This window comes from Ammospiza caudacuta, chromosome 11 (genome assembly GCF_027887145.1).
Source record: "Ammospiza caudacuta isolate bAmmCau1 chromosome 11, bAmmCau1.pri, whole genome shotgun sequence".
NCBI lineage: Eukaryota > Metazoa > Chordata > Aves > Passeriformes > Passerellidae > Ammospiza > Ammospiza caudacuta.
Genome location: NC_080603.1, coordinates 7,263,952 through 7,287,646, shown reverse-complemented (window position 1 = coordinate 7,287,646; position 23,695 = coordinate 7,263,952). Strand labels below are relative to the sequence as shown.

The following is a 23,695-nucleotide window of genomic DNA, read 5'->3' as shown; positions in this document are numbered from 1 at the left end:
CAGGTTTATCTAACAAATCTGGTTTATTGACATTTGTCAAAACAATGCAACCATATACAAAAATTTATCTTCTAAAAGTGCCATCTTCATATTAAAAAAGAACCTGTTTGATTTCATTCATAAAAAAAATTAAACATTTCATTTTCACATTTATTAAAACAGCACCACTGGTTTGTACCATGAGGATGCAGGTGATGCCCACAGCCTGCATCCAGCTTTGTCCCAGGAAAGCTGGTGTGTTGGACACTATGGACTGCTGTGACAGCTCTGCAACAAGGCACACTTCATCTTCCCCCAGTGCCAGGCACCTCTCTGTCACCTACAGGATGGCTACAGCACATTCCTGGGAAAGCAGCAATGCTCAGGAATCCTACAGCAGCCAGGCAGTCCCATCCACACCAGGGCTGGCAGGCAGATCCAGTGGGTGCAGCTGGGATGGCACAAAGTCTTAATGAGAACTGGGCTGAGTGGATCACTGGCTGCTCCCAGAGCTCTGGAACAAAATAAAAGGAGACAATTTTACTTCTAACACCAGCAAAGAAAAAGGAATTCAAAGGCTAAATCAAAAATAAAACAATTTTCTAACAGTTTGAAACACGCCATGGCAGAAGAGTACAATAAAGGCAGGTCTCCAGCTCCTAAACCACTTCTGCTTGGGAAGAGTGAGAATTATCCAAAGTCTTATTGTAAGAATGACCCAAAGTCTCACTCAGCTCTCTTTAGCAAGAAGTGAGATGGGTGGACATCAATATACAGTTTCTTTGAAAGAGCAGCTATTCCAATCAGTTTTGTATCACATTATGTGCAATTTGCCCATCTGCCTTAGAGATGCCTCCAACAAATCAAACTTGGCAGCAAGGCCATGCTGAGGACAGAGATTTCAGCTAAAAATGGGTTTTGATAGGAAAGTAAGAACTAAACCCAAATGCCAGGCTCTTGTGAGAACACTCCCTTCTCCTACCTCTGCCTTGGCTGTGCACACCAACATGGGACAGTTCTTGGGGTGAGAGATGAATGAAGAGAAGGAAGCCTTTTACTCACCTCCCTTTCCTCCTGCTGCCCAGGAATGTTATCCTGGCCAGGAATGTTATCCTGCTGCCTGCTTGGAGCCCAGGGCAGGAGGGACCAGGCTGTCCAGCTGCTGCCTGTTCCCCGTCTGAACCAGCCACTCATAAAATTTGTCTTCTACCACAGCCTGGAGCTGTTTTCTCTGATCCCTGAAACAGACACAGCAGCAGGGAAATAAGGAAAAATTCATGTTTATTCACAGTATTATACTTCTACCATGCCTTCATTATCCAAACAAGCCTCCAGATGGATCAGGAAGAGCCAGGCTTGGTTCCTGAACCTTGCAGAGACATCCAGGAAAGGTTTTTACCAAGTGAATGTGATGATAATGAACCCCAAAGACAGAACCTGGTGGAATTGGAGAAGTCATACAAAATTCTCCATCCCACCACCACAACCACCCTGCTCCAGGGCTGTCTCCACTTTCTCCTCAGGGCACAGCTGAAAAACTGTCTGAAAAGACTAAAATTAACAACCAGTGGTTAAGCACTAAGGACACCAAATTCTGTTCTGACAGCACCAGAGAGGAAGGAGATCAGGAAAAAAAATGCACCTATAAACAAATCTCACATCATTTTCTGTTTGGGGTGTTTTTGGCAAGCCTAACAGGGTGGGCCACTCAGCTCAGGCTAACTGGCACTGGTCAGATGCCCAAAAGCATCTCCAGAACAGCATCCCAGCCCTCTGGGATCAGCTCACATCTGGAATTTCTCAAGCCAAAGGTGGCACAGCTGTTGAGTAGCTCCTGATGGACTTTTTCAAGCAGTTTACACAATTAATTTCTGAACAGCAATGAAAATGAACACTTTTCAGTATTGTGGAGATTTTATGTGGGTTTGCTTTGAACGCATTCCTAATTTGATGTGCTGACCCCATTCTGTACTGGGAAAAGCAGGAAACCAGCTCCAGAGGAGACCACAAAGGTGATCAGAGGGATAGAGCATCCCTCCTCTAAGGAAAAGCTGGGAGATTTGGAATTGTTCAGCCTGGAGAAGAGAAACTTCAGGGTGAAATCACTGTGGCCTTCCAGTGCCTGAAGGAGCTACAAGAAACAAGGAGAGAGACTCTGCAAGAGCCTGAAGTGACAGCACAAGGGGGAATGGCTTCTCACTGCCAGAGAGCAGGGTCAGATGGGATACTGGGAAGGAATTCCTCACTGTGAGGGTGGGCAGGCCCTGGCACAGGGTGCCCAGAGCAGCTGTGGCTGCCCCTGGATCCCTGGCAGTGTCCAAGGCCAGGCTGGACAGGGCTTGGAGCAACCTGGGACAGTGGGAGGTGTCCCTGCACATGGCAGGAGGGGAATCTGCTTGGTCCCTTCCCTTCCCTTTTTAAGGTCCCTTCCAATTCAGGCCATTCTATTCAGTTTTGTCCCACTCACCCTCAGACAGGCTCCATGTATCCACACCCTTTTTCCAAGTTAAGGCTGCTGTGTATGTGTTCTCTTCCATTTGAGCCATTCCCCACAAAGCAGGGTTTTCAAACAAACTAACCCAAATTCCTCCCCAGTGAACACAAAGGCAGCCACTTCTTTCTTCCCTTGTGGATTTATCTTCTCCAAGAGCTTTTTCTCTACCTTGATCTGCTGCTGACCCTGAAAGACTTTCTGTCTGATACGCTCAGGAAAATGAATAAACAGGATTTTATGCTTTTGCAAGTTGTTCCTCAAGCTGTCTTCTTGGTCCTGTCTTATGGGGGTTTTACTTTCAGCCTGGCAGGATTTACATTCTTTTTTTGCCCCACTTTCCTCAATCAGACAACTTCAACTTCTTGAAAGATGTCTTCTTATTTCTAACACTCTCTTTCACCTCCCCGCTTGAGCACAGCAGCTTTTTTCTTTCTACAAGCCTGATATCCTGTTTGCTCTAAGCCTCCTACTTGTCTCCCTTCTTGTTTCCCTGCCTGCAGGAGACAACAGACATTTTCCACTGTCAGCTGCCCACTTTCTTTTCAACAAGCTTCTAAACTTGCCAGAGTTTCCCCCCTTTTATGGAATAAGCAGCAAGCTCTTGCTTCCTGTGACTGCAGCAGATGATGGCAAATCTAAGCACATCAATCCCTATTTCCTCATATTTCTTTCACAGGAAGGTTCTGACAGGCCAAACTCCTTCCCAAAACTGTGCAGGGAAGCAGCAGAAGCCTGGGAAGAACAACAGATATTTGAAATGGGGTTTTATCCCCATTTTGTGCTTGCCAAGGAAGCTGGGCAGAGGAATTTCAAAGTTACTGCCCAAAGGTGATCTGCTACAATGATCCACGAGCACTTTCCCTCAACAAGGGCTGGGACAGCCATTTACAGCTTCAATCCAAGGGGAAGGCTGGGCTAAGAGGGACCCCAGGCAGCTCAGGGGGCACACCCAGCCCTGGCCCAATCCACTGCCAGGGTGGATCCCTCACGTCAGCAGCATCTGGGAAAGCTTTTCCTGGAGCCTCACAAGTTGGAAAAATGCAGCCATGAGAAAGCACCTCCTCAGGAGCAGTGTGGGTGAGGGAGGGGATTGTCCCCCTTCACTCCATTTGGTGAGGCCCCACCTGCAGAGCTGCCTTCAGCTCTGGGATACCCAGCACAACAAGGATGTGCTGCTGCTGGAATCCAGAGGAGGCCATGGAGGTGCTCCAGGGGCTGGAGCCAGGCTGGGAGAGCTGGGGGTGTTCACCTGGAGAGAAGAAGGCTCCAGGGAGACATCACAGCACCTAAAGGGGCTCCAGGAGAGCTGGAGAGAGACTTTGGACAAGGGACTGGAGTGACAGGACATAAGGGAATGGCTTCCCACTGCCAGAGGGCAGGGCTAGATGGGGTATTGGGAATAAATTCTTCCCTGTGAGGGTGGTGAGGCCCTGGCACAGGGTGCCCACAGAAGCTGTGGCTGCTCCATCCCTGAACTGCTGAAGGTCAGGTTGGACAGGGCTTGGAGTAACCTGGGATAGTGGAGGGTGTTCCACAGCAGGGGGTGGAACAGGATCAGCTTTAAGGTCCCTTCCAACCCAAGGCATTTTGGAATTCTCCCTGAACTTTGCCTGTGAGCATTTGCCTTCCCCCATCACCAAGCAGAATCCCAGGATTGCTAATTACTAATGCTCTAGGACTGGCCTGCAAGGCATGGCTCACACAACCCAAGGCACCCTTCAAGGATTTCTGTGGAAATCCCCATCAAACAACCCTCTGTCCACGTGGCTGAGGGGAACACTCACCTGCTCAGCCCTGCCTCCTTCACCATGCGCTGCCACACCTGCACCTTCTGCTCCCGCTTCTTCAGCACCTCCTGGTACTCCTGGGGAAGCCCCCCTGGGGTCTCTGTGGTGTCTCCTTCCATCTCAAAGGGAATCACAAAGGTGTAGAAGTCCGAGGGGGGCAGAAGCCGGAAGACGCTGGTGTCACCGCTGTCCCTGCACACCAGCATGGGGCTGTCCCAGTAGTTTGGCAGAGTGGCCAAGCCCACCTGAGCCATGTGGTCTTCCAGCATGGGATAATGGGTGTGGAAAGGGGCAAAGCTGACTTCCTGGTTCCCAGAGAGGATGAGGGGCTGCGTGGGTGTGAGGGTGTGGAAAGTGCAGCCCTTGGTGGACGAAAGGGACAAGCGATAGCAAACCGCGATGACCTTGACGTTGTCACAGCCCTGGACGTGCACTGATACCTCCACAGGGCCCAGGACAAAGGTGCTGTTCCGGCACTTCTCGATGGTCACAGACCTGCCAAGGAAGTACAGAACCATCAGGGGTGGAAGGAACCTCCAACCAAACCAAGGCAGGTTCACTGTCACAGATATATTTATGAAAAATCCTTTTGCCAGGATTGTGGTGGTGTTTGCAGGATGAGGGAAGAGACAAGGATCTGACTCCATGTTTCAGATAGCTGATTTATTATTTTATTATATATATACTATTAAAACTATATTAAAAGAATAGAAGAAAGGATTTCATCAGAAGGCTTGAAAGGAAAGCAAAAGAATGGAGTAATAACAGAATCATGTGACTGACCAGACGGTCCAAGCCAGCTGACTGTGATTGGCCATTAATTAAAAACAACCACATGAGACCAATCACAGATGCACCTGTTGCATTCCACAGCAGCAGATAATCATTGTTTACATTTTGTTCCTGAGGCCTCTCAGCTTCTCAGGAGAAAAAATCCTAAGGAAAGGATTTTTCATAAAACATGTCTGTGACACAGGATTTTTTTCTCCTGAGAAGCTGAGAAGCCTCAGAGGAAAAGAAAAACAATAATTATCTGCTGCTATGGAATGCAACAGGTGGATCTTTGATTGGTCCATGTGGTTGTTTTTAATTAATGACCACAGTCCAGCTGCCTCGGACTCTCTGGTCAGTCACAAGATTTTATTATCATTTTCTTTCCTTTGCTGGCCTTCTGATGAAATCCTTTTCTCTCTATTCTTTTAGTGTAGTTTTAATATATAATTTTCTTTTAATATAATAAATATCATAAAATAATAAATCAGCCTTCTGAAACATGGAATCAAGATTCTCATCTCTTCCCTCATCCTGGGACCCCTGTGAACACCACCACAGGGTCACCTGCAGCAGGAACGTGTCCAGGTGGGTTTAGAATGTCTCCAGAGAGGGAGACTCCACCTCTTCCCTGGGCAGCTGCAATAGAAGGAAGTTCTGTTGTGTTTTAGTTTATGGCCATTGCTCCTTATCCTGTCACTGTCAGCGCTGAGCAAAGCCTGGCACCACCTGGAGATCTCTGTATGGATTGACGTGACCCCACCTCAGTCTGGTCTTCTCCAGACTAACCAGGCCCAGCTCCCTCAGCCTTTCCTTGTCAGGGAGACTCTCCAGTCCCTTCATCATCTCTGTATCATCCACTGGACCCTCTCAGGAGCTCCTTGCCCCTCCTGAGGAACCCAGACCTGAACCCGGCATCCCAGCTGTGCCTCACAGGGCTGAGTAGATGAACAGCATCACTCCTTGACCAACTAGGAATGCTCTTCCTAACATCCCCCAGTATCCCACTGGCCTCGTGGCCCCCAGGACTCACTCATGGTCAGCCAGGAGCCCAGCTGTGTCCAGGAGAAGCCAAACTCACCTCAGAGGGGACAGGAGGTAAATGAAGGAATCGTGGCAGCGACAGATGCTGACGTGAGCCCCCACCAGGGTGTCCGAGCTCTTGGCCACGGTCTGCTTGTACACGTGGCTCATCATCACCAGGGGGGACACCTCTGGCACCACCCGGGCACTGCAGGCAATCTTGGCTTTCCTGGTTGATCCTCCCCCTGCAAAACAAAGCCCACAGAAGTTCTGGGTGCAGCAATCCCTCAGGAAAATAATGAGCCCCAAAGTTCAAGGATGATATATCCCACAGCAGTCAAGGATGGTACATCCCACAGCATCCCTGATGCCTCCTGGGCAGGTCAGCAGCACGAGGCACCAGAAATTTCAGAAACTGAGAGACACTGAAGGACCAAAACCATTTCAAGATTACCTAGGAGCAGTCAAAGCCTCCCACAAGCTCAAGAATCTCCAGTTCCAGAAGCCTGTTGCTGAACCCAAGATTCAGCTCAGCAGGAAGATCCTGAGGGTGAGTTTTAAGCAGGAATTGTGTATTTCAAAAAGGGAAATGCTCCCTCTAGGACACAATCATTAAGCCCTTCTCTATCCTCCCTGCCCCTCCTGGGACCCTGCAGTCAGGGAAACAAAACATTGAGTTAAATTCCTTATTCTAAGGGGGAAAGTGTCTTGCCTCCACTGCCACATCCCTGAAGGAGAGGGGCTGGATTGGAGACAAGGAAACCTAGACCAGATCACACCCCACTGCCACATCCCTGCTCAGCAACAAGAGCTGAGTTCTCATTTCTGGGTTTTTTTGCTTTAAATTTTATTTATACTATTTATCTAGATTTATTTTTCTGTATTTCTAAATTGATTTCTGTATTTCTAATTTTCTCTATTTTTCGATTTCTCTACACTTTTGTAATTCTATTTATTTCTCTATATATTTATTTATTATATTTATATATTTATCATATTTTATATTATAGTTATATATTTATTATAGTTATTTATTTATTTACTTATTATATTTATTTTTATATTTTATATATCTTTATTTCTATTTTTTCTACATTTCTGTGCACTTCTGCTTTTGTTTTTCCATACTCGTACTTACCATATTTCTGTATGTTTCTATATAGAATTTCTATTTCGCTCACATTTTTCCATTCCCCTCCACATCCCAATGTCCCCCCACACTTTTTTGTTTTATAATAATTATATTTATTTCTATATAATTTTATTATATTTATATCTTTATCATATGTATTATATTATATTTGTATATTTATTATATTTATATGTTTATTTTTATATATTTATTTCTACATTTCTGTGCACTTCTGCTTTTGTTTTTCCATACTCGTACTTACCGTATTTCTGTATATTTCTATATATTTCTATTTTGCTCCCATATTTCCATTCCCCCCCAGATCCCAATACCCTCCCACATCCCAATCTCCCCACACACTTTTGTAATTCTATTTATTTCTATATTTTTATTATATTTATATCTTTATCATATTTCTTATATTTATATACTTACTATATTTATTTTTATATATTTATTTCTACATTTCTGTGCACTTCTGCTTTTGTTTTTCCATACTCGTACTTACCGTATTTCTGTATATAAAAATATATATTTCTGTATATTTCTATTTTGCTCCCATATTTCCATTCCCCCCCACATCCCAGTGTCCCCCCACATCCCAATGTCCCCCCACACCCCCATTTCCCCCCATATTTCTGTCTATCTAACAACACCTCCCCAGCAGTTTTGCCCACCTTGCTGTGCCCGTACGAGATTCTTGCCAGCGCTGATGCAGACAGTTATTCCCAGGGGATTGGCAGTGAGGGAGGAGCGCAGCCAGCTCTCCAGCTTGGGCAGGGAGAAGGTTCTGGAACCCTTGGAGTACCCATTGAGGCCATGGCAGGGCTGCCTGAGTGCCAGCTTGTGCAGGGGACGGACGGTGCCCGAATTGCTGACGGTGCCCTCCAGCAGGAAGCTGAGGGCACACACGGCTTCCAAGGACACCAGGCTGCTGCAGCTGGAATGGGAGGAGGCTGAGAGCTGCTCTGGCTCCAGCAGCAGCTCCAAGATATCCAAGAGGTGGCTCTGAACAAAGGCAAGGTGCTCCTGGTCGTCCCAGTTCTGAAGGGGCAGAAAAACACATGAGGGAGTGAGTTCTCCAAGCTGAGAAGCTCCATGGACATCATGTATATAAATCTTTGCTCAGAATCCTTTTAGAAGAAGGAAAGCCAGTCAGGCACAGTGCTCATTCCTGCTGCTCTGCTCTCACAAAGCTGGAAAGACACCTCCTCCCAAAAACTCAAAATAAAGCATTTCATTCCAACTCGAGTACCAAGCATTCATTCCATTTCTGGAGGGGCAGGAAAACACAGGAGGGGGTGAGTTCTCCAAGAAGCTGCATGGACATCATGGATACAAATCCTTGCTTAGAATCCTTCTAGAAGAAGGAAAGCCAGTCAGACACAGTGCTCATTCCTGCTGCTCTGCTCTCACAAAGCTGGAAAGACATCTCCTCCCAAAAACTCAAAATAAAGCATTTCATTCCAACTCAAGTACCAAGTATTTCATTCTAGAGAGTAGCACCAGGCTCTTCTACAGCCCCACACAAACCCAGGCCACTGCTGCTGGCATTCAAAGGGAGGACACAAATCAATAATTGACACTCAAGGTCCTGGAGCTGCTTCAATGGAAAATCCCTGCAGCCAGGATTGACTGCCAGGATAAAAAGCAGAGGGTCATTTCTCCAATAAACCAAACCCTCTGAAAGAGTCCTTATTTCAAATTTTAAAAGGCCCTAGCCCAATAAAAGCAGGAGACTGCAATTCAGGCAGAGCTTCATAAAGCTGAGTTTTGCTGCAGGAACACAGGGCTGTGATTACACCTTGTCCTCACCACTTTTGTTCAACATTGCAGGATAAAGTTGTCCAGCTCCTATTTTTAATCACTCCAGCTTGCCCCAAGCTACATTTCACCAGCTCATCCCACTCACAGCAGCACATCTGTGCCAGAATTCCAGAGGCTGGCATGGCCTTACACAGGGTTGCAAATTGTAATGCATTCCCCCACACAGAGCTGCCCACAGGACACATTCAACCCACTCCTTCCTAAATACCTGGCAGTATTTTAAAAGGAAACAGCATTTCCATGTGGTTGATCTACAGCTGAACAACCAACTCCCCTCTCAGAAACAGAATGTGACACCCTGGAATCAAAAATTCCACACTGGATCACGGGAAAGGTGCTATGAGCATGAGAAGAGCACCCTGCTTGACTAACAAAACAAAAAAGGCTGTTGCTTCTCAAAAGGAGACTTGCCAAGACTCTCAGGGAATATTCAGTTGGGTTTGGACTCCAGGAAAGTCTCATGGAAAAATTTAAAGAAGCTTTTTATAAACTGTAGAGATCACAACAACTTCACTTTGTTTACTAAGGAACAGGAGCTCTGCAGCTGGAGCTCTGCTCACAGGTGAAACCCTCCGGGGAACAAACCAGCCCCTTTCCCAAGCCCCCTCAGAGTGAAGAGGCTCCTCCTGCACACGGACAATCCCGGAGGCACGAGTACCTTATTCCCGGTGCCCGATTTCTCTGACAGGCAGGGAGACTTGGTCCTGGGGCTGGGCCACTCGTCCCCGAGCAGAGAGCGCCGCAGGGACACGTTGTGGAACTGCTGCACGTACAGAAACAGCAGGAACTGCAGCGTGTCCACGGAGAGCTGGGGAGAGACAGAGAAGTGTCAGCCTGGGCCGGGCTCCCCTTTCGGCGGGGTCGGGGCTCCCCCTGCCCTAGGCCGGGCTCGGGCTCTTGCCTTGCTCCGCTCCCACTCCAGCTCCTCGGCGCTGCTGCAGGCCGCCTCAGCCTCGGCCCAGCGCAGGCGGAGCGGCGCGGAGGGCCCGCGGAGGCCGCGGTAGAGCTCGAAGTAGAGCCAGGCGATGTCGGGGCTCAGCAGCAGCTTCCCGCAGGCAAGGTGCCGCCAGCTGGGCCAGCTCAGCCGCGGGAAGCAGCCCTGGTCCGCCCGAGCGCGGGCGTAGGCGGCCGCCTTGCGCAGGTAGTGCGGGGCGAGGCGGGCGGGCGGCGGGGCCGGGAGCGCTCCCACCAGGAACGGCTCCGTGCGCACCCACAGCCGCACCGGCCCCGCCGCCATCGCCGCCGCCACTTCCGAGTTCCGCCGCGGGCACCATAGAGACGGCCGTTCCCGCCCGCCGGGAGCCGCCGCCCATTGGCTGAGACTGCCAGCGCGAGGGCGGGAAAAAGCGGTGCGATCGCTGATTGGCTGTTCGGAAGGAAGTCACCCCGGAGGGGCGGCGAGGCGTGGCCGGCGCCCTCCGCGGCGACGCTCCGGCAGGCGATTGGCCGGCGGCGGTGAAGTGTGAGCAGCCCATTGGCCGGCGTTGCGCGGCGGCGCGCTCGGATTGGCTAGCGTGGAACACCCGGCGCTGCCATTGGCTGGGGCCGAGGCGCTGCGGAGCCGCCGGGACGCGCCGCTCCCGCCGCTCCCCCTCAGCCGGCAGGGCCGGGCCCGCCATGGCCCCCGCCTGGATCGGCCGCCTCTGCCTGCTCCTGCTGTGCCTCTGCGGGGAGGCCGCCGCGGGGTGAGTGCGCCGGGCCGCGCCCACGGGCCGCAGGTTCCGCCTCAGCACCGGCCTTCCCCCTGCTGAGGGTCGGCGGGCGCGGCGCTGACGGGACCTCTCTCTCTTCCCCTCATCGCTCCCCTGTTCCCCCTCTCCCCTCTCGCTTCCCGCCTCTCCCATTCCCGTTCTCCTTCACGCTGTCCCCGCTCCCCTTCCCTCACCTTCTCTCTCCCCCCACGGCAGGAGAGACTTCTACAAGATCCTGGGGGTGTCCCGCGGCGCCTCCATCAAGGACATCAAGAAGGCCTATCGCAAACTGGCGCTGCAGCTCCATCCCGACAGGAACCCCGACGACCCCCGCGCCCAGGAGAAGTTCCAGGACCTGGGCGCTGCTTACGAGGTGAGGCTGGGAGCTGGGAATGTCCCTAAGGGAGCCGGGAATGGCCTCCCCGGACTGGGATGGGTGGATGTGGCTCGTAGGATTCATCCTGGAGCGTTCAGGGGATGGAAAAGAAGGTTTGTAGGGAATTAAAGGCTTTTCCCCAAGGTGCAGCTGGAATCCGTCCTTCCCCGTACCATGTGAAATTCCATCTTCCCCCTGTTAATATATTGAATTCTATCCCACATCTCTTATTGTTACAGAATCCCAGGATGGTTTAGGTTCGAAGGAACTTAAAGATGATCTCATTTCATCCCTTCACCATGGCCATGGACACCTTCCACATCAAATTTCCTTTATTCCTTCTCCTCCTCATCAATTTCCATCCTCCTCCTATTACTACACCAAATTCCATCCTGCCTCTGTTAATACAACAAATTCCAGATACTCTCCCAAATGAAAAACAGAGATCCAGAGCATACCAAGTGGCTTTAAAAGGGACACCCAATTCTGGTTCCATTTCACCCAGAACAACCAAATCAACTCACTGTGTCCCACAGCCAATTCAGCAGAAGGATTTCCAAGCTGTCCTGGCTAAACACGGATAAACTCCTTGCAAGGAAGGACAGGTTGCTTTCCATCCTCCCCCTATTACTACACCAAATTCCATCCAGCCCCTGTTAATACATCCAGTTCCAGATACTCTCCCAAATAAAAAAACAGAGATCCAGAGCCTACCAGGTTGCTTGGAGAGCTGCTCCTGCCAGAGGACAATCCAACACCTCTCACCTCTCTCAGCCAGGAGGAAGCCAAGGCACCAGATTAAAGTTCTTTGGAATTTATTCCCAGTTCCTAAAGGGAGGTGCAGCAGCTCCAAGTGTGTGTAGGGCCTGGCTGAGATTAGTCTGAGCTGATGGGAAGTGAAAGGGGCTGGCCTTGGGTTTAGAGGATATTAAGTGAGAAAAGTAATTGTGGGACACAGCAGGATTCCTGTTATTCCATGATGATGCTGTGGCATGCAAATGATCCCCCACACTAATAGCCCAGTGCATTAAATAAATCAAATCCAGATCATTGTATTGCCCAAAGGTGTGAAGTGAAAGCCTGCTTTCCTTGGCTGTATATGCATAGTGAATGCAATAGAGGCTGTTTCCTCCATGTTTTCTGTCCTTTTTGTCACTCCATCTGCTCCTGCTCCCCCCTGTGCAGCAGAGAGGAAGATGATGCTGAAAAATTCCATTAGCAGAAATTCCTAGCAGTGAATTGCTCTTTGGGTGGGAGCTTGGGGTCCTTTGGGAAAAACCCAGCTGCAGGAAAAAGGGTTTGCAGCCTGGCTCCTGCTTCCATCCCTGGTGCTCCTCAGCTATGCAAATATTCCCCAAAAGAGGAAGTGAGAGAACAGCTGGCATTTGTTTCTTTGTGTTGAGAAAGAAAACTGTTCACTTTTGTTTTCTCCAAAAGCTGGGACCCCTTTTTAGTTCTGACTTAAATAAACTGGCTTTATTATCACAGGGAAAATGAATATAAAGACATTTTTTGTGGGAAAAAGTAATTCTCTGTCATTTGCAGCACCTCAGGATGGAACTGTGAGCACTTCAGGATTGATGGAGCTGTGAGCTTGGTGCTGCTTCTGTGAGCTGGGATCTTGTTGGCACTTCCTGCTGGCAAAGGATTCCTCTGCCTCTTCCTCGAGTTCCAGCTGGTTTAAGTGTTTGCCAGCAGCTGAGATTATTCTTTCTATTTTAAAGCTGAGTGAAAAAATGGTTGTAAAATCAAATCAGAAATCCAGTATTCATGTGTGTGAGGTTTGGAGGAAGCTTTTGATGCCCTCCCTGCCAGGTTTTTATCTGTGTTTAGCCAGGACAGCTTGGAAACCCTTCTGCTGAGTTAGCTGTGGGACACAGTGAGTTGATTTTTGGGCAGAATGGAACCAGAATTGGGTGTCCCTTATAAAGCAGAATTTTCCTCACCATAAAGCCTCTGTTAATAGCACTGCTGCTCAGGGGCTGGGTAGCTGATTATGGCAAAGCTTTCCCAAAACATTGAGGGGAAAATAGGTTAATGAACCTGCTCAGTGTGTTCATTTTCACAGGCTCCGTGATTCCAGCGCAGAGCTGTGTGCTCTGAATTCACCTGTTGGAACCAGGAAAGAGACTGATCCCAGGAGAGGGAGTGAGACTCTTTGCAAAGAGCCATGAGTCTCAGGATGGGTTTGGGAGGAGTTTCCCTGGGAATCTCAAGTGCAAAGGGAGAACTGAACCCTTACCTGCTGGGTGGAATTGGCGAAGTCACTGCTAATTTTCCCCTGTTGCTAACATTTATCAGTGGTTATGATTCCACAGAATCTCAGCATGGTTTGAGTTGGGGGGGACCTTAAAGCTCATCCAGTTCCACTCCCTGCCATGGGCAGGGACACCTCCCACTATCCCAGGTTGCTCCAAGCCACATCCCACCTGGCCTTGGACATTTCCAGGGATGGGGCTGCCACAGCTTCTCCAAACACCCCAAATTCAGCTGCTTTTCCTCTTTCAGTTGCTTCTCCACCTGTTGAGTTGCTTCTCCATCTGTTCCCACTCCTCTGCAGCCTTCTGAAAGCCAACCTGTCAACTCTGGCTTTTCCAAATCTGATCAATGAGGGAGGAAGGGCAAGGAAGACTAAATGTGACCAGAGACTTCTGGATCTCTGAGGCAGGAAAGAGCAAAGATCACAACTTAGGAAATAAAATCAATGCTTAAAAGTCATGGCTGAGACACAGGCATGGTGGTATGGGATTATTTGTCTCAGCATGTCCTGCTCTGTAGAATTTGAGTTATTCCCTGTGATTCTTTTTTTAATATTTAAGATAAACTCAATGTTTATGTTTTCCAGGCTGCTTCTGCTTTTTGAGTGAATGAAATGTGTTTTTTATGGGGTTAACTTTTGCAGACAGCACAGCAAGCAGGGCTCCTGTAGAGTCCCCAATGAAAAGTGCTGGGGGCCCTCAGAGCCTTGTCCAACACCTCCCCTGAGCTCCAGGTGAGCCTTTGCTCCATCCCTGCCTTTTCCAGGTGCTGTCAGACGAGGAGAAGAGGAAGCAGTACGATGCCTATGGAGAGGAGGGCCTGAAGGATGGCCACCAGAGCTCCCATGGAGACATCTTCTCCCAGTAAGGAGTTTTAACCCCTTTGGGCTGTTTTAACCCCTTTGCAGCTGCTGCTCTGATTCTGTGATGCTCAAGCACCCTTTTGATGGGAGTTTTACCTGGCCCAAGGTTGCTGATGTGCAAGTTGAGAATTTGAAGAGATATATTACATGCAATTTCCAGTTTTGGTGTGCCCCACTCCTTGCTGCAAGCAGGATCCAGTAGAGACTTCCCACATGGGCACCTCTGGGCACTGTGGGTGATTTTTCAGGTGCAGCACCTGCTTCAAACATGTGGAAACTTTCTCAGGTTATCTGTGTGTGATTGGGGTTTAACCTGTTGTCACACATCACTTTGCCTTCTGCAAAGCAATGCTGTGGTTACTTGCACAGCCCCTGTAGAATTTGGAGCATTAAAAACCAAAAGCACTGACACATTGCTTGGACAGAACCTGATTTTCTGTCTCTTTGGATAAATTTCCTAAAATTATTCCAGAAGTTGCTCAGTTCTTGTAATACTGGATGAGGACTTGCACTGCTGCTCTCCTCTGCTCTGTTCTGAGGGACATTATGCAGAATTCCTAGGGAGTTTTCCTTATCCCTCTTGTCTTTAAACTACTAAAAACCAACCTGCTAGCAGTACCTTGCAGTGCTACTCAGAGTTTACACCTTTTAGCGATGGCAGCTGAGCAGCAGTGCAATGTGGAGAGGTCAGAATTTGAGTGTTCTGCTCCAAATTTTATTTTCTTTAGTACAGAAAACTCTTCCAAAATGGCTGCTGTGTTTGAAGACTTTAGTTGTCTTAACAAAAAGAGGTTTCCGGGTTCACTCTGGAGCTTTAGGACTGCGAGGAGGATGCTTTTTAGTGGAGTAGAAGCATTTGCCTAGAATTCCTTCCTGAGCTAACCAGTGTGCTTAACTCCAGTTTCTTTGGGGACTTTGGATTCATGTTTGGAGGAAGCCCTCGGCAGCAGGACAGGAATATTCCCCGGGGAAGTGACATCATCGTGGACCTGGAGGTCACACTGGAGGAGGTGTATTCAGGAAACTTTGTAGAAGTAAGTTTATTTCTCTCAGTGTTTCTTCTGTTCCCAGGTTTGAGGTGCCTGACCAGAGTACAGAATATCTTCTCCCAAAAATTAGAGCTGAAATAGATGCTGCATTTCTGTGCTGGCAGTGGAGGATGTTGTGGTGCTGTTTATTGAAAAACCCACACATTTATTCATCTTTTGCATCTGGCAGTGTCTCCATAAATGTGATAATACTGATTTGTTGGCTGTCAGTCACCAGCTCAGCTTGATTAGTGCAGCAGCCCACTTGAAAGAGGTGCAAATTGTCCCTCTGTAGAATTTAGGAATATTTCAGGGGCTGTTGATAAGCTTCAAATTCACTTTGCAATTCTTGTAAAACCACATTGAGGATTTTTCAGTCTCTTTCTATGGCCAAATGTGCCACTGCAAGTTTCTAGATTATATAACTGAGAAGAGTATGTGGAAAATTATTATTTTCTTTCAAGCAAGCTCCATCTCTGGTGCTGACAGTCCCTCCTGTCTGTTGGCTGGCTTTCCTTTGGTTGATTTTGTGTTGTGTCCAGATAATTTCCCTATTGTGTGGGGCAAGGAAGTATCATAACCAAAGTGTAGAGTGTCCCATCCTAGAGTTACCTTTCCTATGTGGAAAAGTGTGGAAAGAGAATGGCAATAGTGATGTCACAGGGAGCTTTTTTGCTGTTTAACATGTGATCACAAGGTGAAAACTTGTCATTGTTTTGCCAAGGCCACATTTGGAGCTATTGTGGCAGCACCACACAACATGTCCCTGCCAGTGGCACAAGGCTGGAATTAGGTGATCTTTAAGGTCCCTTCCACCCCAAATTCTCTGTTCAGAGAAATCCAGACTCTTGTGGAGACCCAGGAACACTGACATCAGCCTCTCCCTCTTCCCTGCAGGTTGTCAGGAACAAGCCAGTGGCAAGACAGGCACCTGGCAAACGGAAATGCAACTGCAGGCAGGAGATGAGAACCACCCAGCTGGGCCCTGGGCGCTTCCAGATGACTCAGGAAGTTGTTTGTGATGAGTGTCCCAACGTCAAGTGAGTTTGGTGCTCTTTCCTGCTCCACAGAATCCTAAATTCCATGATTTTATGTAGGGACGTCAAGGTAGGGATGTTTATTCCAAAACCCACCGCTAGATGGGGGAGCGCGCCTGCGTTCCCAGGAAGAGCTGGGCACTTCGGAAAGGTTTAACACTGAGTTCTCGTTTCCAGGGAGCCGCTCTTGATTCTTACATCTGTTGGATGCAGAGCTCCCCAATTTCCCCTTCCAGCCTTTTATTCCTTCCACAAAGTTCCACAGCTAGATCTGAATGGGAAGCACACAGCTGGGAACAGCTGGATATGGAACGCCATGCTGAAATGGAATGCCATCACACCCCCTGGTGCTGACTGTGTATTTGGGAGCTTTCAACTTCACCTTCTCTGCTCCCTGAGTCTCAGCTCACCAAAAAGACAGCTCACTAAAAGACAGGTTTAGATGTGAGCAAGGACAGTATGTGTGAGCTTGTGGGGGTGCTCTCCTTACCTCAGGGACACAAATAAAAAGTTGAGATGAAGCTGAAATAAATAAATAAAGTTGAAAACTGAGTGCTGAGTTGCTCTTCCCGTTTTTAGGCTGGTGAATGAAGAGAGGACACTGGAAGTGGAGATAGAGCCAGGGGTGAGGGATGGCATGGAGTATCCCTTCATTGGGGAAGGTGAGTGTGTGCTCAGCTCTGAGCTGCTTCTCCTCCATGCTCCTCTGGCACATGGTTTCCATGTGGTCGGAAGTGTTCTCTGCACGTGCTGAAATCCAGGAGCATGTTCCTAAGTCCTAACAGTTCCACTCCCTTAGCTGGGAGTGGGGACATGCACAACACCTGAGCAGGAGCATCTGTTCCAAGCTTTTGGCTTTGAAGGGATCCCCTCTGCCCTTCTGTGCCTAAAGGACATCATTAACATGAGACAGATCTTCCAGAAAAGCAGAGGTGTGACCTTGCTGGGGCAACACCCATAAAGCTCTAAGCTCTTTAGGAGATGTTTAAGCAGAATTTTGATCATCTAAAGATCAATTAGTTGGGTTGTTTTTTTCCTTTAACTGTAATATCCTGCTTGTCTCTCCACTCATTCCTAACTATTTCCTTTAAACCAAACTTTTCTTTCTCCCCTACAGGTGAGCCCCACGTGGATGGGGAGCCAGGAGATTTGCGCTTCCGAATAAAAGTTCTCAAGTAAGTCTCTGGCCTAGGTGGGCTCTTGCTTGGCCAGATGGAGCTTGTCCTTCAGCAGGGCAGCTGCAGGTCTGGCACTCAGGGCTGTGCAGGATGCTCAGCCCTCATGGTGCTGGAGGAGCTGGACTTGATGCTGTTAAAAGTAGAATTATCAAAGTATCTTATTGTTTTTGGCTTGAATTCACCTTGTGTGATTCAGAACAAATATCTCCTTTTCCCTAGCACACAATGTTGCTGTTGTAAGGAAATGCACTACTAAGAAAATTGCTGTGTGAGTCAGGACTTCTTGCCACACCTCACCACTCAGTGCCCTAGAAATAGAAAAGGCATTTATCAGTGCATATTTTATACAGGAAAATGAAGCTAAATTTGATTCATTCCTCACTTCCCCTCCTATTTATGATTTCTTCAACCTCCCAAATTGAAGGAAAGAAGCTCGAGGACCTGTTTCCCCTCTGGGGAAGGAGTAAAGTTCAATGGCTCTTATTTCCACAGGCACCCAGTGTTTGAAAGGAGAGGAGATGACTTGTACACAAACGTGACAATCTCGCTGGTCGAGGCACTGACAGGCTTTGAGATGGATATTGCCCACTTGGATGGGCACAAGGTGAGGCCCAGGGTGTTGTGTGCATCCCAAATTTCACCTGCAGCTCTGTGCTGAGGGTTGGCTTGCTTAGGATCTGGTTATCTACAGTATTCCCTCTGTTGGAGCATTCCAGGCCAATGAGGGGTGCCTCACTTCCATGCTGTCCCAGCAGCAGAGGGTGGCGTTAGTTCTGGCATGTGTCCAGTGAAACAGCCTGGACCCATGGGATATCACTGGTTTTGGCAAGGAATCAATGCCAGTTGGAGCTTTCCAGTGGGTTGGAAAGAGTGTTGGAGTATTGGGGTGCACACACAGAACATGGACTACCCAGGGAGGTACTGGAGTCCCTGTCCCTGGATGTGTTCAAGAAACATCTGGATGTGGTCCTCAGTGCTCTGTTCTGGTTGACAAGGTCAGAATCAGTCATGGCTTGGACTCAGTAATCTTGGAAGTCTTTCCAAACTTCATTGATCTTGTAACACCACTAATGTTCTAACTTTCCTTTTCTCTCCAGGTTCACATTGTGCGGGATAAAACCACAAAACCCGGCGCCAAGCTGTGGAAGAAGGGAGAAGGGCTTCCAAACTTTGATAACAACAACATCAAAGGCTCCCTAATAATCACCTTTGATGTGGAGTTCCCCAAGGAGCAGCTGACACCGGAGCAGCGGGAAGGTGCGTGCCCAGAGCCCTCAGGCTGACCCTGGCACAGCTCCTCCAGGGGCTGGAGCAGTCAGGAGGGGCTCTCCTGTCCCTGTGCCCCTTGTCCAACATAGCACAGTTGGCTGGTGGCCTGTGATGGACTCCCACATCCCTTGGAAGTGAGGGAGCTTGGCTGCTGAGGTTGGGATGTGCTGCTGCTGGAATGCAGCTCTTGGCAAGTGTGCAGGTGCTTTGTTTTGGTGCTGCCCATCTGTCTGACCCCACAGCCTTGCTGGGCTCAGCCTCTGTCTGCTTTGCCTCAGCTGGAATGGGATCACAAAGGGTTTTCCAGCCCCTGCTGCTACTTTCTTGGAGGGAAGACTTGAGGAAATCCCGCTGCTGCTGAGGGGAAGGAATGTCACACTGTCAGGAGAAAGGTTGTTCCTTCCCACAGCTCCTTCCACCCTATTCCCTCTAGATCTGCTGCTCAGCTTCAAATGGAAACCTGATGAACCATGTAGGAATCCTAAAATTTCCAGGAGGGTAAATCCTTAAATCCTGTACTCCCAGCAGGGAATTCTTTGCTCCAGCAGCCTCTGTGGTTCTGCTGCTCCACATCAGAGTAGGAATCAAGGGTCTCATCCTCTGCCATGGGACAAAGATATTCCTGGCATGTACTAGTGCAGCTCTTTAGGAAATCCCCAGAACTTCTTCCAGGGCTTCTTCTGAAGTGGATTGACTTCTTTTAGTGGATTTCCTGGACTCCTCAAGTGGTGTTTTATTCCACTGCCAGTAGTTTTCTATTCCACTGCCTTGGCCACACTGTTCCAGCTGCCCTGTGCAGTCCAGCTGGTGGCTGCAGCTCCAGATGTCCTGAGGCTCCTCCTGCAGCTCTTTGGGCTGGGAGCTCTGTACCTCTGGGCTGGGCTTAGAGTAATCCTGCTTTGTGGATTTATCCCTGTGCTTTCCCTCTTGTTCCAAGAGTGTTGTACAGGGCACAATGGCCTCCTCACTGTGGAGTCTCAGTCCAGGCTCTGCTGCCCTTCCAGAAGCTTCATCAGGCAACAGCAGCTCTGAAACACATGTGATATTCCAGCTGTTGCTCTTGGCAGTTTAGAGGACACTGAGCAAGGAGCAGTGACAGAAGCCTCCATGTTTTTGACAGAATTGCTCACACACCTCTACAGATATCCAGAAACAGAGATGATGGCACTGGCAAGGGTGTGTTCAGGCACAGGGCCTTGGGTGTTTCTCTCCCTCCCAAAGCAATTACACATTTCCCAGGGGAAGGTGACTGGGTAGGCAGTCAAATGCCTTTCTGTGTGCTGGGTATCTCCAAACATCCACGATATCAGGAGTTTTATGAGGGAATAGGTCTATCCCTGTGTGTGGCAGCAGCTCAGTGTACACATTCAGTGGAAAACTGTGGGCTTCAGAATTCAAAACATCCCTTTTTTCCTTATTGTTGGCAGTGCTCCTCATTTCTTATCTTCTGACCACATATCCAGCTCCTGGGGCTGTCAGAAGATACTCTGGCTCCAAGAGCACCACCCCTAGCTTTGGAGTCACAGAAATAATATCCCTTCTTTCCTGCAGATGGACTTGATCACACTGCTGATCGGGGCTTCCTCTCCCTCTGTGCTGTAACCTGTCACTTCTTGTTGGTATCAACAACATTTCAAAGGAAAAATTGACTTCAGGCTGCACTTCAGGGAAGTGCAGTAGCACCAATTGTTGGGATTCCTGGTTGGAATTCCTAATTAAAACTCTGGTACATGATGAAATATCCTGTGCACTACAGGGGGTGTTCTGCCAGAGGTGTGGGAGCTGCTGGGAAATGAGGTGTGGGATGGTGCTAATCCCAGTTTTTTTCAGGATTACACCTTTCTCCAGCTACAGCCTTCCTTTCTAAGAACCAGACACCCAGGAGCCACATCATCTCACCCACCAGCTGGAAAGTGACTTGAAGGCTCCTCAGGAAGTGAATTTGCCTTAGAGAATGACCTGTTCTAATAATGAGCAGCTCTTTGCCAGGAGTTCACTTTGTCCTGGTGTTCCTAAAAAAAGTTCAGGAATCTCTGGCCATCAAGCTAGGCATGAGAAGTTCTTGCCTGGCAGAGAGACATCCTGCTTCCAGTTACTACTTCCAGGGCAGTTTTCCAGTATTTTAACACAGCTACTGTAAGCCTTATGCATCTCATCACTGGTTTTCAAGGGCAGTAGAATGTGTAGCTAAAAAGATAGACAAGCAGGACAAGGGTTGCAGGGAGACAAACTGTTTTTTAGCAGGATTTCCTGAAGGATTTGCATGCCTGAAGGTTGGAATTTTCTTCTGTACAAGTAAATTGGTTGGTTTCATTACTGATAGTCAATCTAAATCTCCCCTGGAGCAACTTGAGGCCATTTCCTCTCATCCTGTCACTTGTTCTCCTAAGCAGAGTCTGACCCCACCTGGCTGCCTCCTGTCAGGAGTTGTGCAGAGGCAGAATGTTCCCCTTGAGCCTCCTTTTCTCCAGGCTGAGCCCCTTTCCAGCACCCTCAGCCACTCCTGGTGCTGTTCTCTGGACATGCTCCAGCCCTCAATGTCCTTCTTTTAGTTATCTGAAGGTCGCCCACAGTGTTGGGAGTTTCCCTCTGTTTTGGGCTCAGTGGTTTTTGAGGCTGCTCTGAGCTGTGTCCTGAGGGGTTCCAGGGCAGTGAGTGACCAGGCTGAGTTCATCAGAGGGGACTCCCTCTGTAATCTCTGGAAAAACAGTGACACATCCACCCTTGCCACTCTGCTTCCTCTGCTCCCTCTGGGCTTGCCCTTTAAGCAGCAGTGGAGACCTGCCAGCCCTTCCCTGTCGTGCCGACCCCAGGAGAATGAGCTATTATGGATTGAAGGGCTGACTTACTCTTTAGCCTGTTTGGTAAGAATTTGATACTGCCAGATCCTTGAACTGCCTGTTCCTTGGAGTGTTTGGTGGATGGGATTTCAGGAATGGGGAAGAAGTGCTGGAAAAGTCATCCTGACATCTTTGCTGTGCTCTGTGTGTGACGCTCTCCCTTCCCTTGCAGGTCTCAAGCAGCTGTTGAAGCAAGGATCAGTGCAGAAGGTCTACAATGGATTGCAGGGATATTGATGTGTGGAAAAATTGGACTTCCCTGGAAATGCAAAGTCAGATTTGTTTGCAGTCTTTTCTCCTGCCCACTGTAGAAGGGGGAAGAGGGAGGGGGGTGATGGTTGAGGTTTAGCTCATCTTTGGTTTGTAAATTATGGAAGTGCTCACAGTTTGGGGAAATACTTTTTCAGGACATAACTGGTGCTGCCTATCATGTTCCACATCCTGGAACAACAGAGATTCCTTGAGCAGGAAAACATAGGTGGGGGAAAGGAGTTTTAAATTCCACACAGATTGGAATTTCTGGTTTTTAAATATATTTTGATGTGACTTTTCTTGGCCATCTCAACATATTTTCATAGCTGCTCCTGCTTTTTACGTCCTTCGTGTCAATTTCTTCCAAATTCCTGTTGTTTTGGGGTGATATTTTTAATCCTAGCCCTTCCTCCCCTTCCCCTCTGAGTCCAGAGTGTGGTATTGGTTCAGAGTCTGGTTTTGGGTCAGGAATACTGGTGCTGTTGGAAGTGCACTGGGCTGTGTCAGGCCCCACAATTGATTGGGAAAAGAATCTTTCAAGGCCTCTGTGGGCTCTCCTAACTACAAAGTCCCAAAAATTGGTCTGAAATTTGAAGTTGCACCAGCTTAGCAAGGACTCCTTGGTCATGGTGGAATTTGGGAATGGCTCCTCATGGCCCTGGTTGTCCCTCGTTGCCCCCACATGGAACCAGTCTGGAAAAGCTCCCTCCCCTCCTGCGCTCTGTCCTCTGTGAGGACGGGTGAGGCTGATGGGAATAAAGTGTTTGTTGGAGTTGGAATGGCAAAACCTCCCTGGTGATGTGTTTCTGGGACAGACCTGGGCTTCCCTGTGCCAGGCAGCAGCAGAAATCATGGAATCAGTAAGGCTGGAAAAGCCCTCTGAGGTAAAGTCCAACCATTCCCCCAGCACTGCCAAGGCTACCTTTAACCCATGTCCCCAGGTGCCACATCCACACATCTGTTAAACCTCTCAGGGATGGGGACTCCACCACTGCCCTGGGCAGCTGTGCCAATGCTTGACCACCCTTTTAGGCAAGGAATTTTCTGTCATCCAATCTAAACCTTCCCTGGAGCCATTTCCTCTTGTCCTGTTGCTTGTTCCCTGGGAGAAGAGCCCAATGTCACCTGGCTCCACACTCCTTCCAATTCCTTCAGGAATCTTGGGGCTGTGAATCTTCCACCTTCTCCCTATCCCATTCCGTCTTTGGGAAGTGGATGGGCTCTGGTTTGCCTGCAGGGAAGTGTTTGCTGAGGAGCAGCAGATGCAGCCTCGGGGTGGTTTTGTTTTCAGTTTATTCCCTGGGAGCAGGAAGCAGCTCAAGGTGGGCACAGCCCCTGTGTCCATGCTGCCCTTGCTCCAGCAAGTCCCACCCTCCCTGCAGCTCCAGGACAGTGACGCAGGGGAAGCAGCAGCCCCGGGAAGATTTCCTGTTGGATCTTGTGTACATTTGCCTTGGCAGAGCACAGCAGGGGCTTGGAGAGCAGCTGAAACCAACCCCAAATGCCAAACTCCTGCTTCTCCTCAGAATCTGTAAGGATAAAGTGGTAACCCCAGCTGAGGCTGCTTCCTCTGCCCACAATGCCCAGTCTTTTCCAGGTGCTGCCTCTGCTCCCCCTTAGCTCAAGTTTCTAGGAAACCTCAAATTTCAAAGAAGTTCCTTCCCATATCCCTGTTCCTGATATCATTTCCTGTTATTCCAGCCCCTTGCAACCCTGTTCACCTGTAGCAATAAATCCAAAAAGCCAGGATTTTACCCCTAAGTTCCATTGTGTAACCTCTCCTACCTGCACCCCCAGCAGCAGCATGCAGGTTTATTTTGGGCCTGAGTTCTTGTTCCCACTGCTGCTTTTCCTTTCCCTGCTAATTCCTTTCCTTCCTGTGGTTTGTTT

At 48.9% G+C, this 23,695-nt stretch overlaps 2 protein-coding genes across 2 annotated transcripts; one reads left to right on the top strand and one right to left on the bottom strand.

Moving 5' to 3' along the window:
* Window positions 1-40: 40 nt before the first annotated feature.
* Window positions 41-10,632, bottom strand: TBCCD1 (TBCC domain containing 1). The gene is made up of 8 exons (XM_058812496.1): window positions 10,454-10,632; window positions 9,915-10,335; window positions 9,672-9,821; window positions 7,864-8,230; window positions 6,113-6,299; window positions 4,258-4,755; window positions 1,042-1,217; window positions 41-493 (listed from the first exon to the last, which is right to left on the bottom strand). Exons 1-7 carry the CDS (start codon window positions 10,630-10,632, stop codon window positions 1,088-1,090), a joined length of 1,932 nt encoding a protein of 643 aa, XP_058668479.1. The 3' UTR covers window positions 41-493; window positions 1,042-1,087.
* DNAJB11 (DnaJ heat shock protein family (Hsp40) member B11) lies at window positions 10,580-22,104 on the top strand. The gene is made up of 10 exons (XM_058812208.1): window positions 10,580-10,698; window positions 10,921-11,077; window positions 14,105-14,202; window positions 15,103-15,235; window positions 16,127-16,269; window positions 16,846-16,928; window positions 17,384-17,441; window positions 17,937-18,048; window positions 18,542-18,701; window positions 21,726-22,104. The coding sequence occupies exons 1-10, from the start codon at window positions 10,631-10,633 to the stop codon at window positions 21,788-21,790; spliced, it is 1,077 nt and encodes a 358-aa protein (XP_058668191.1). The 5' UTR covers window positions 10,580-10,630; the 3' UTR covers window positions 21,791-22,104.
* Window positions 22,105-23,695: the final 1,591 nt, after the last annotated feature.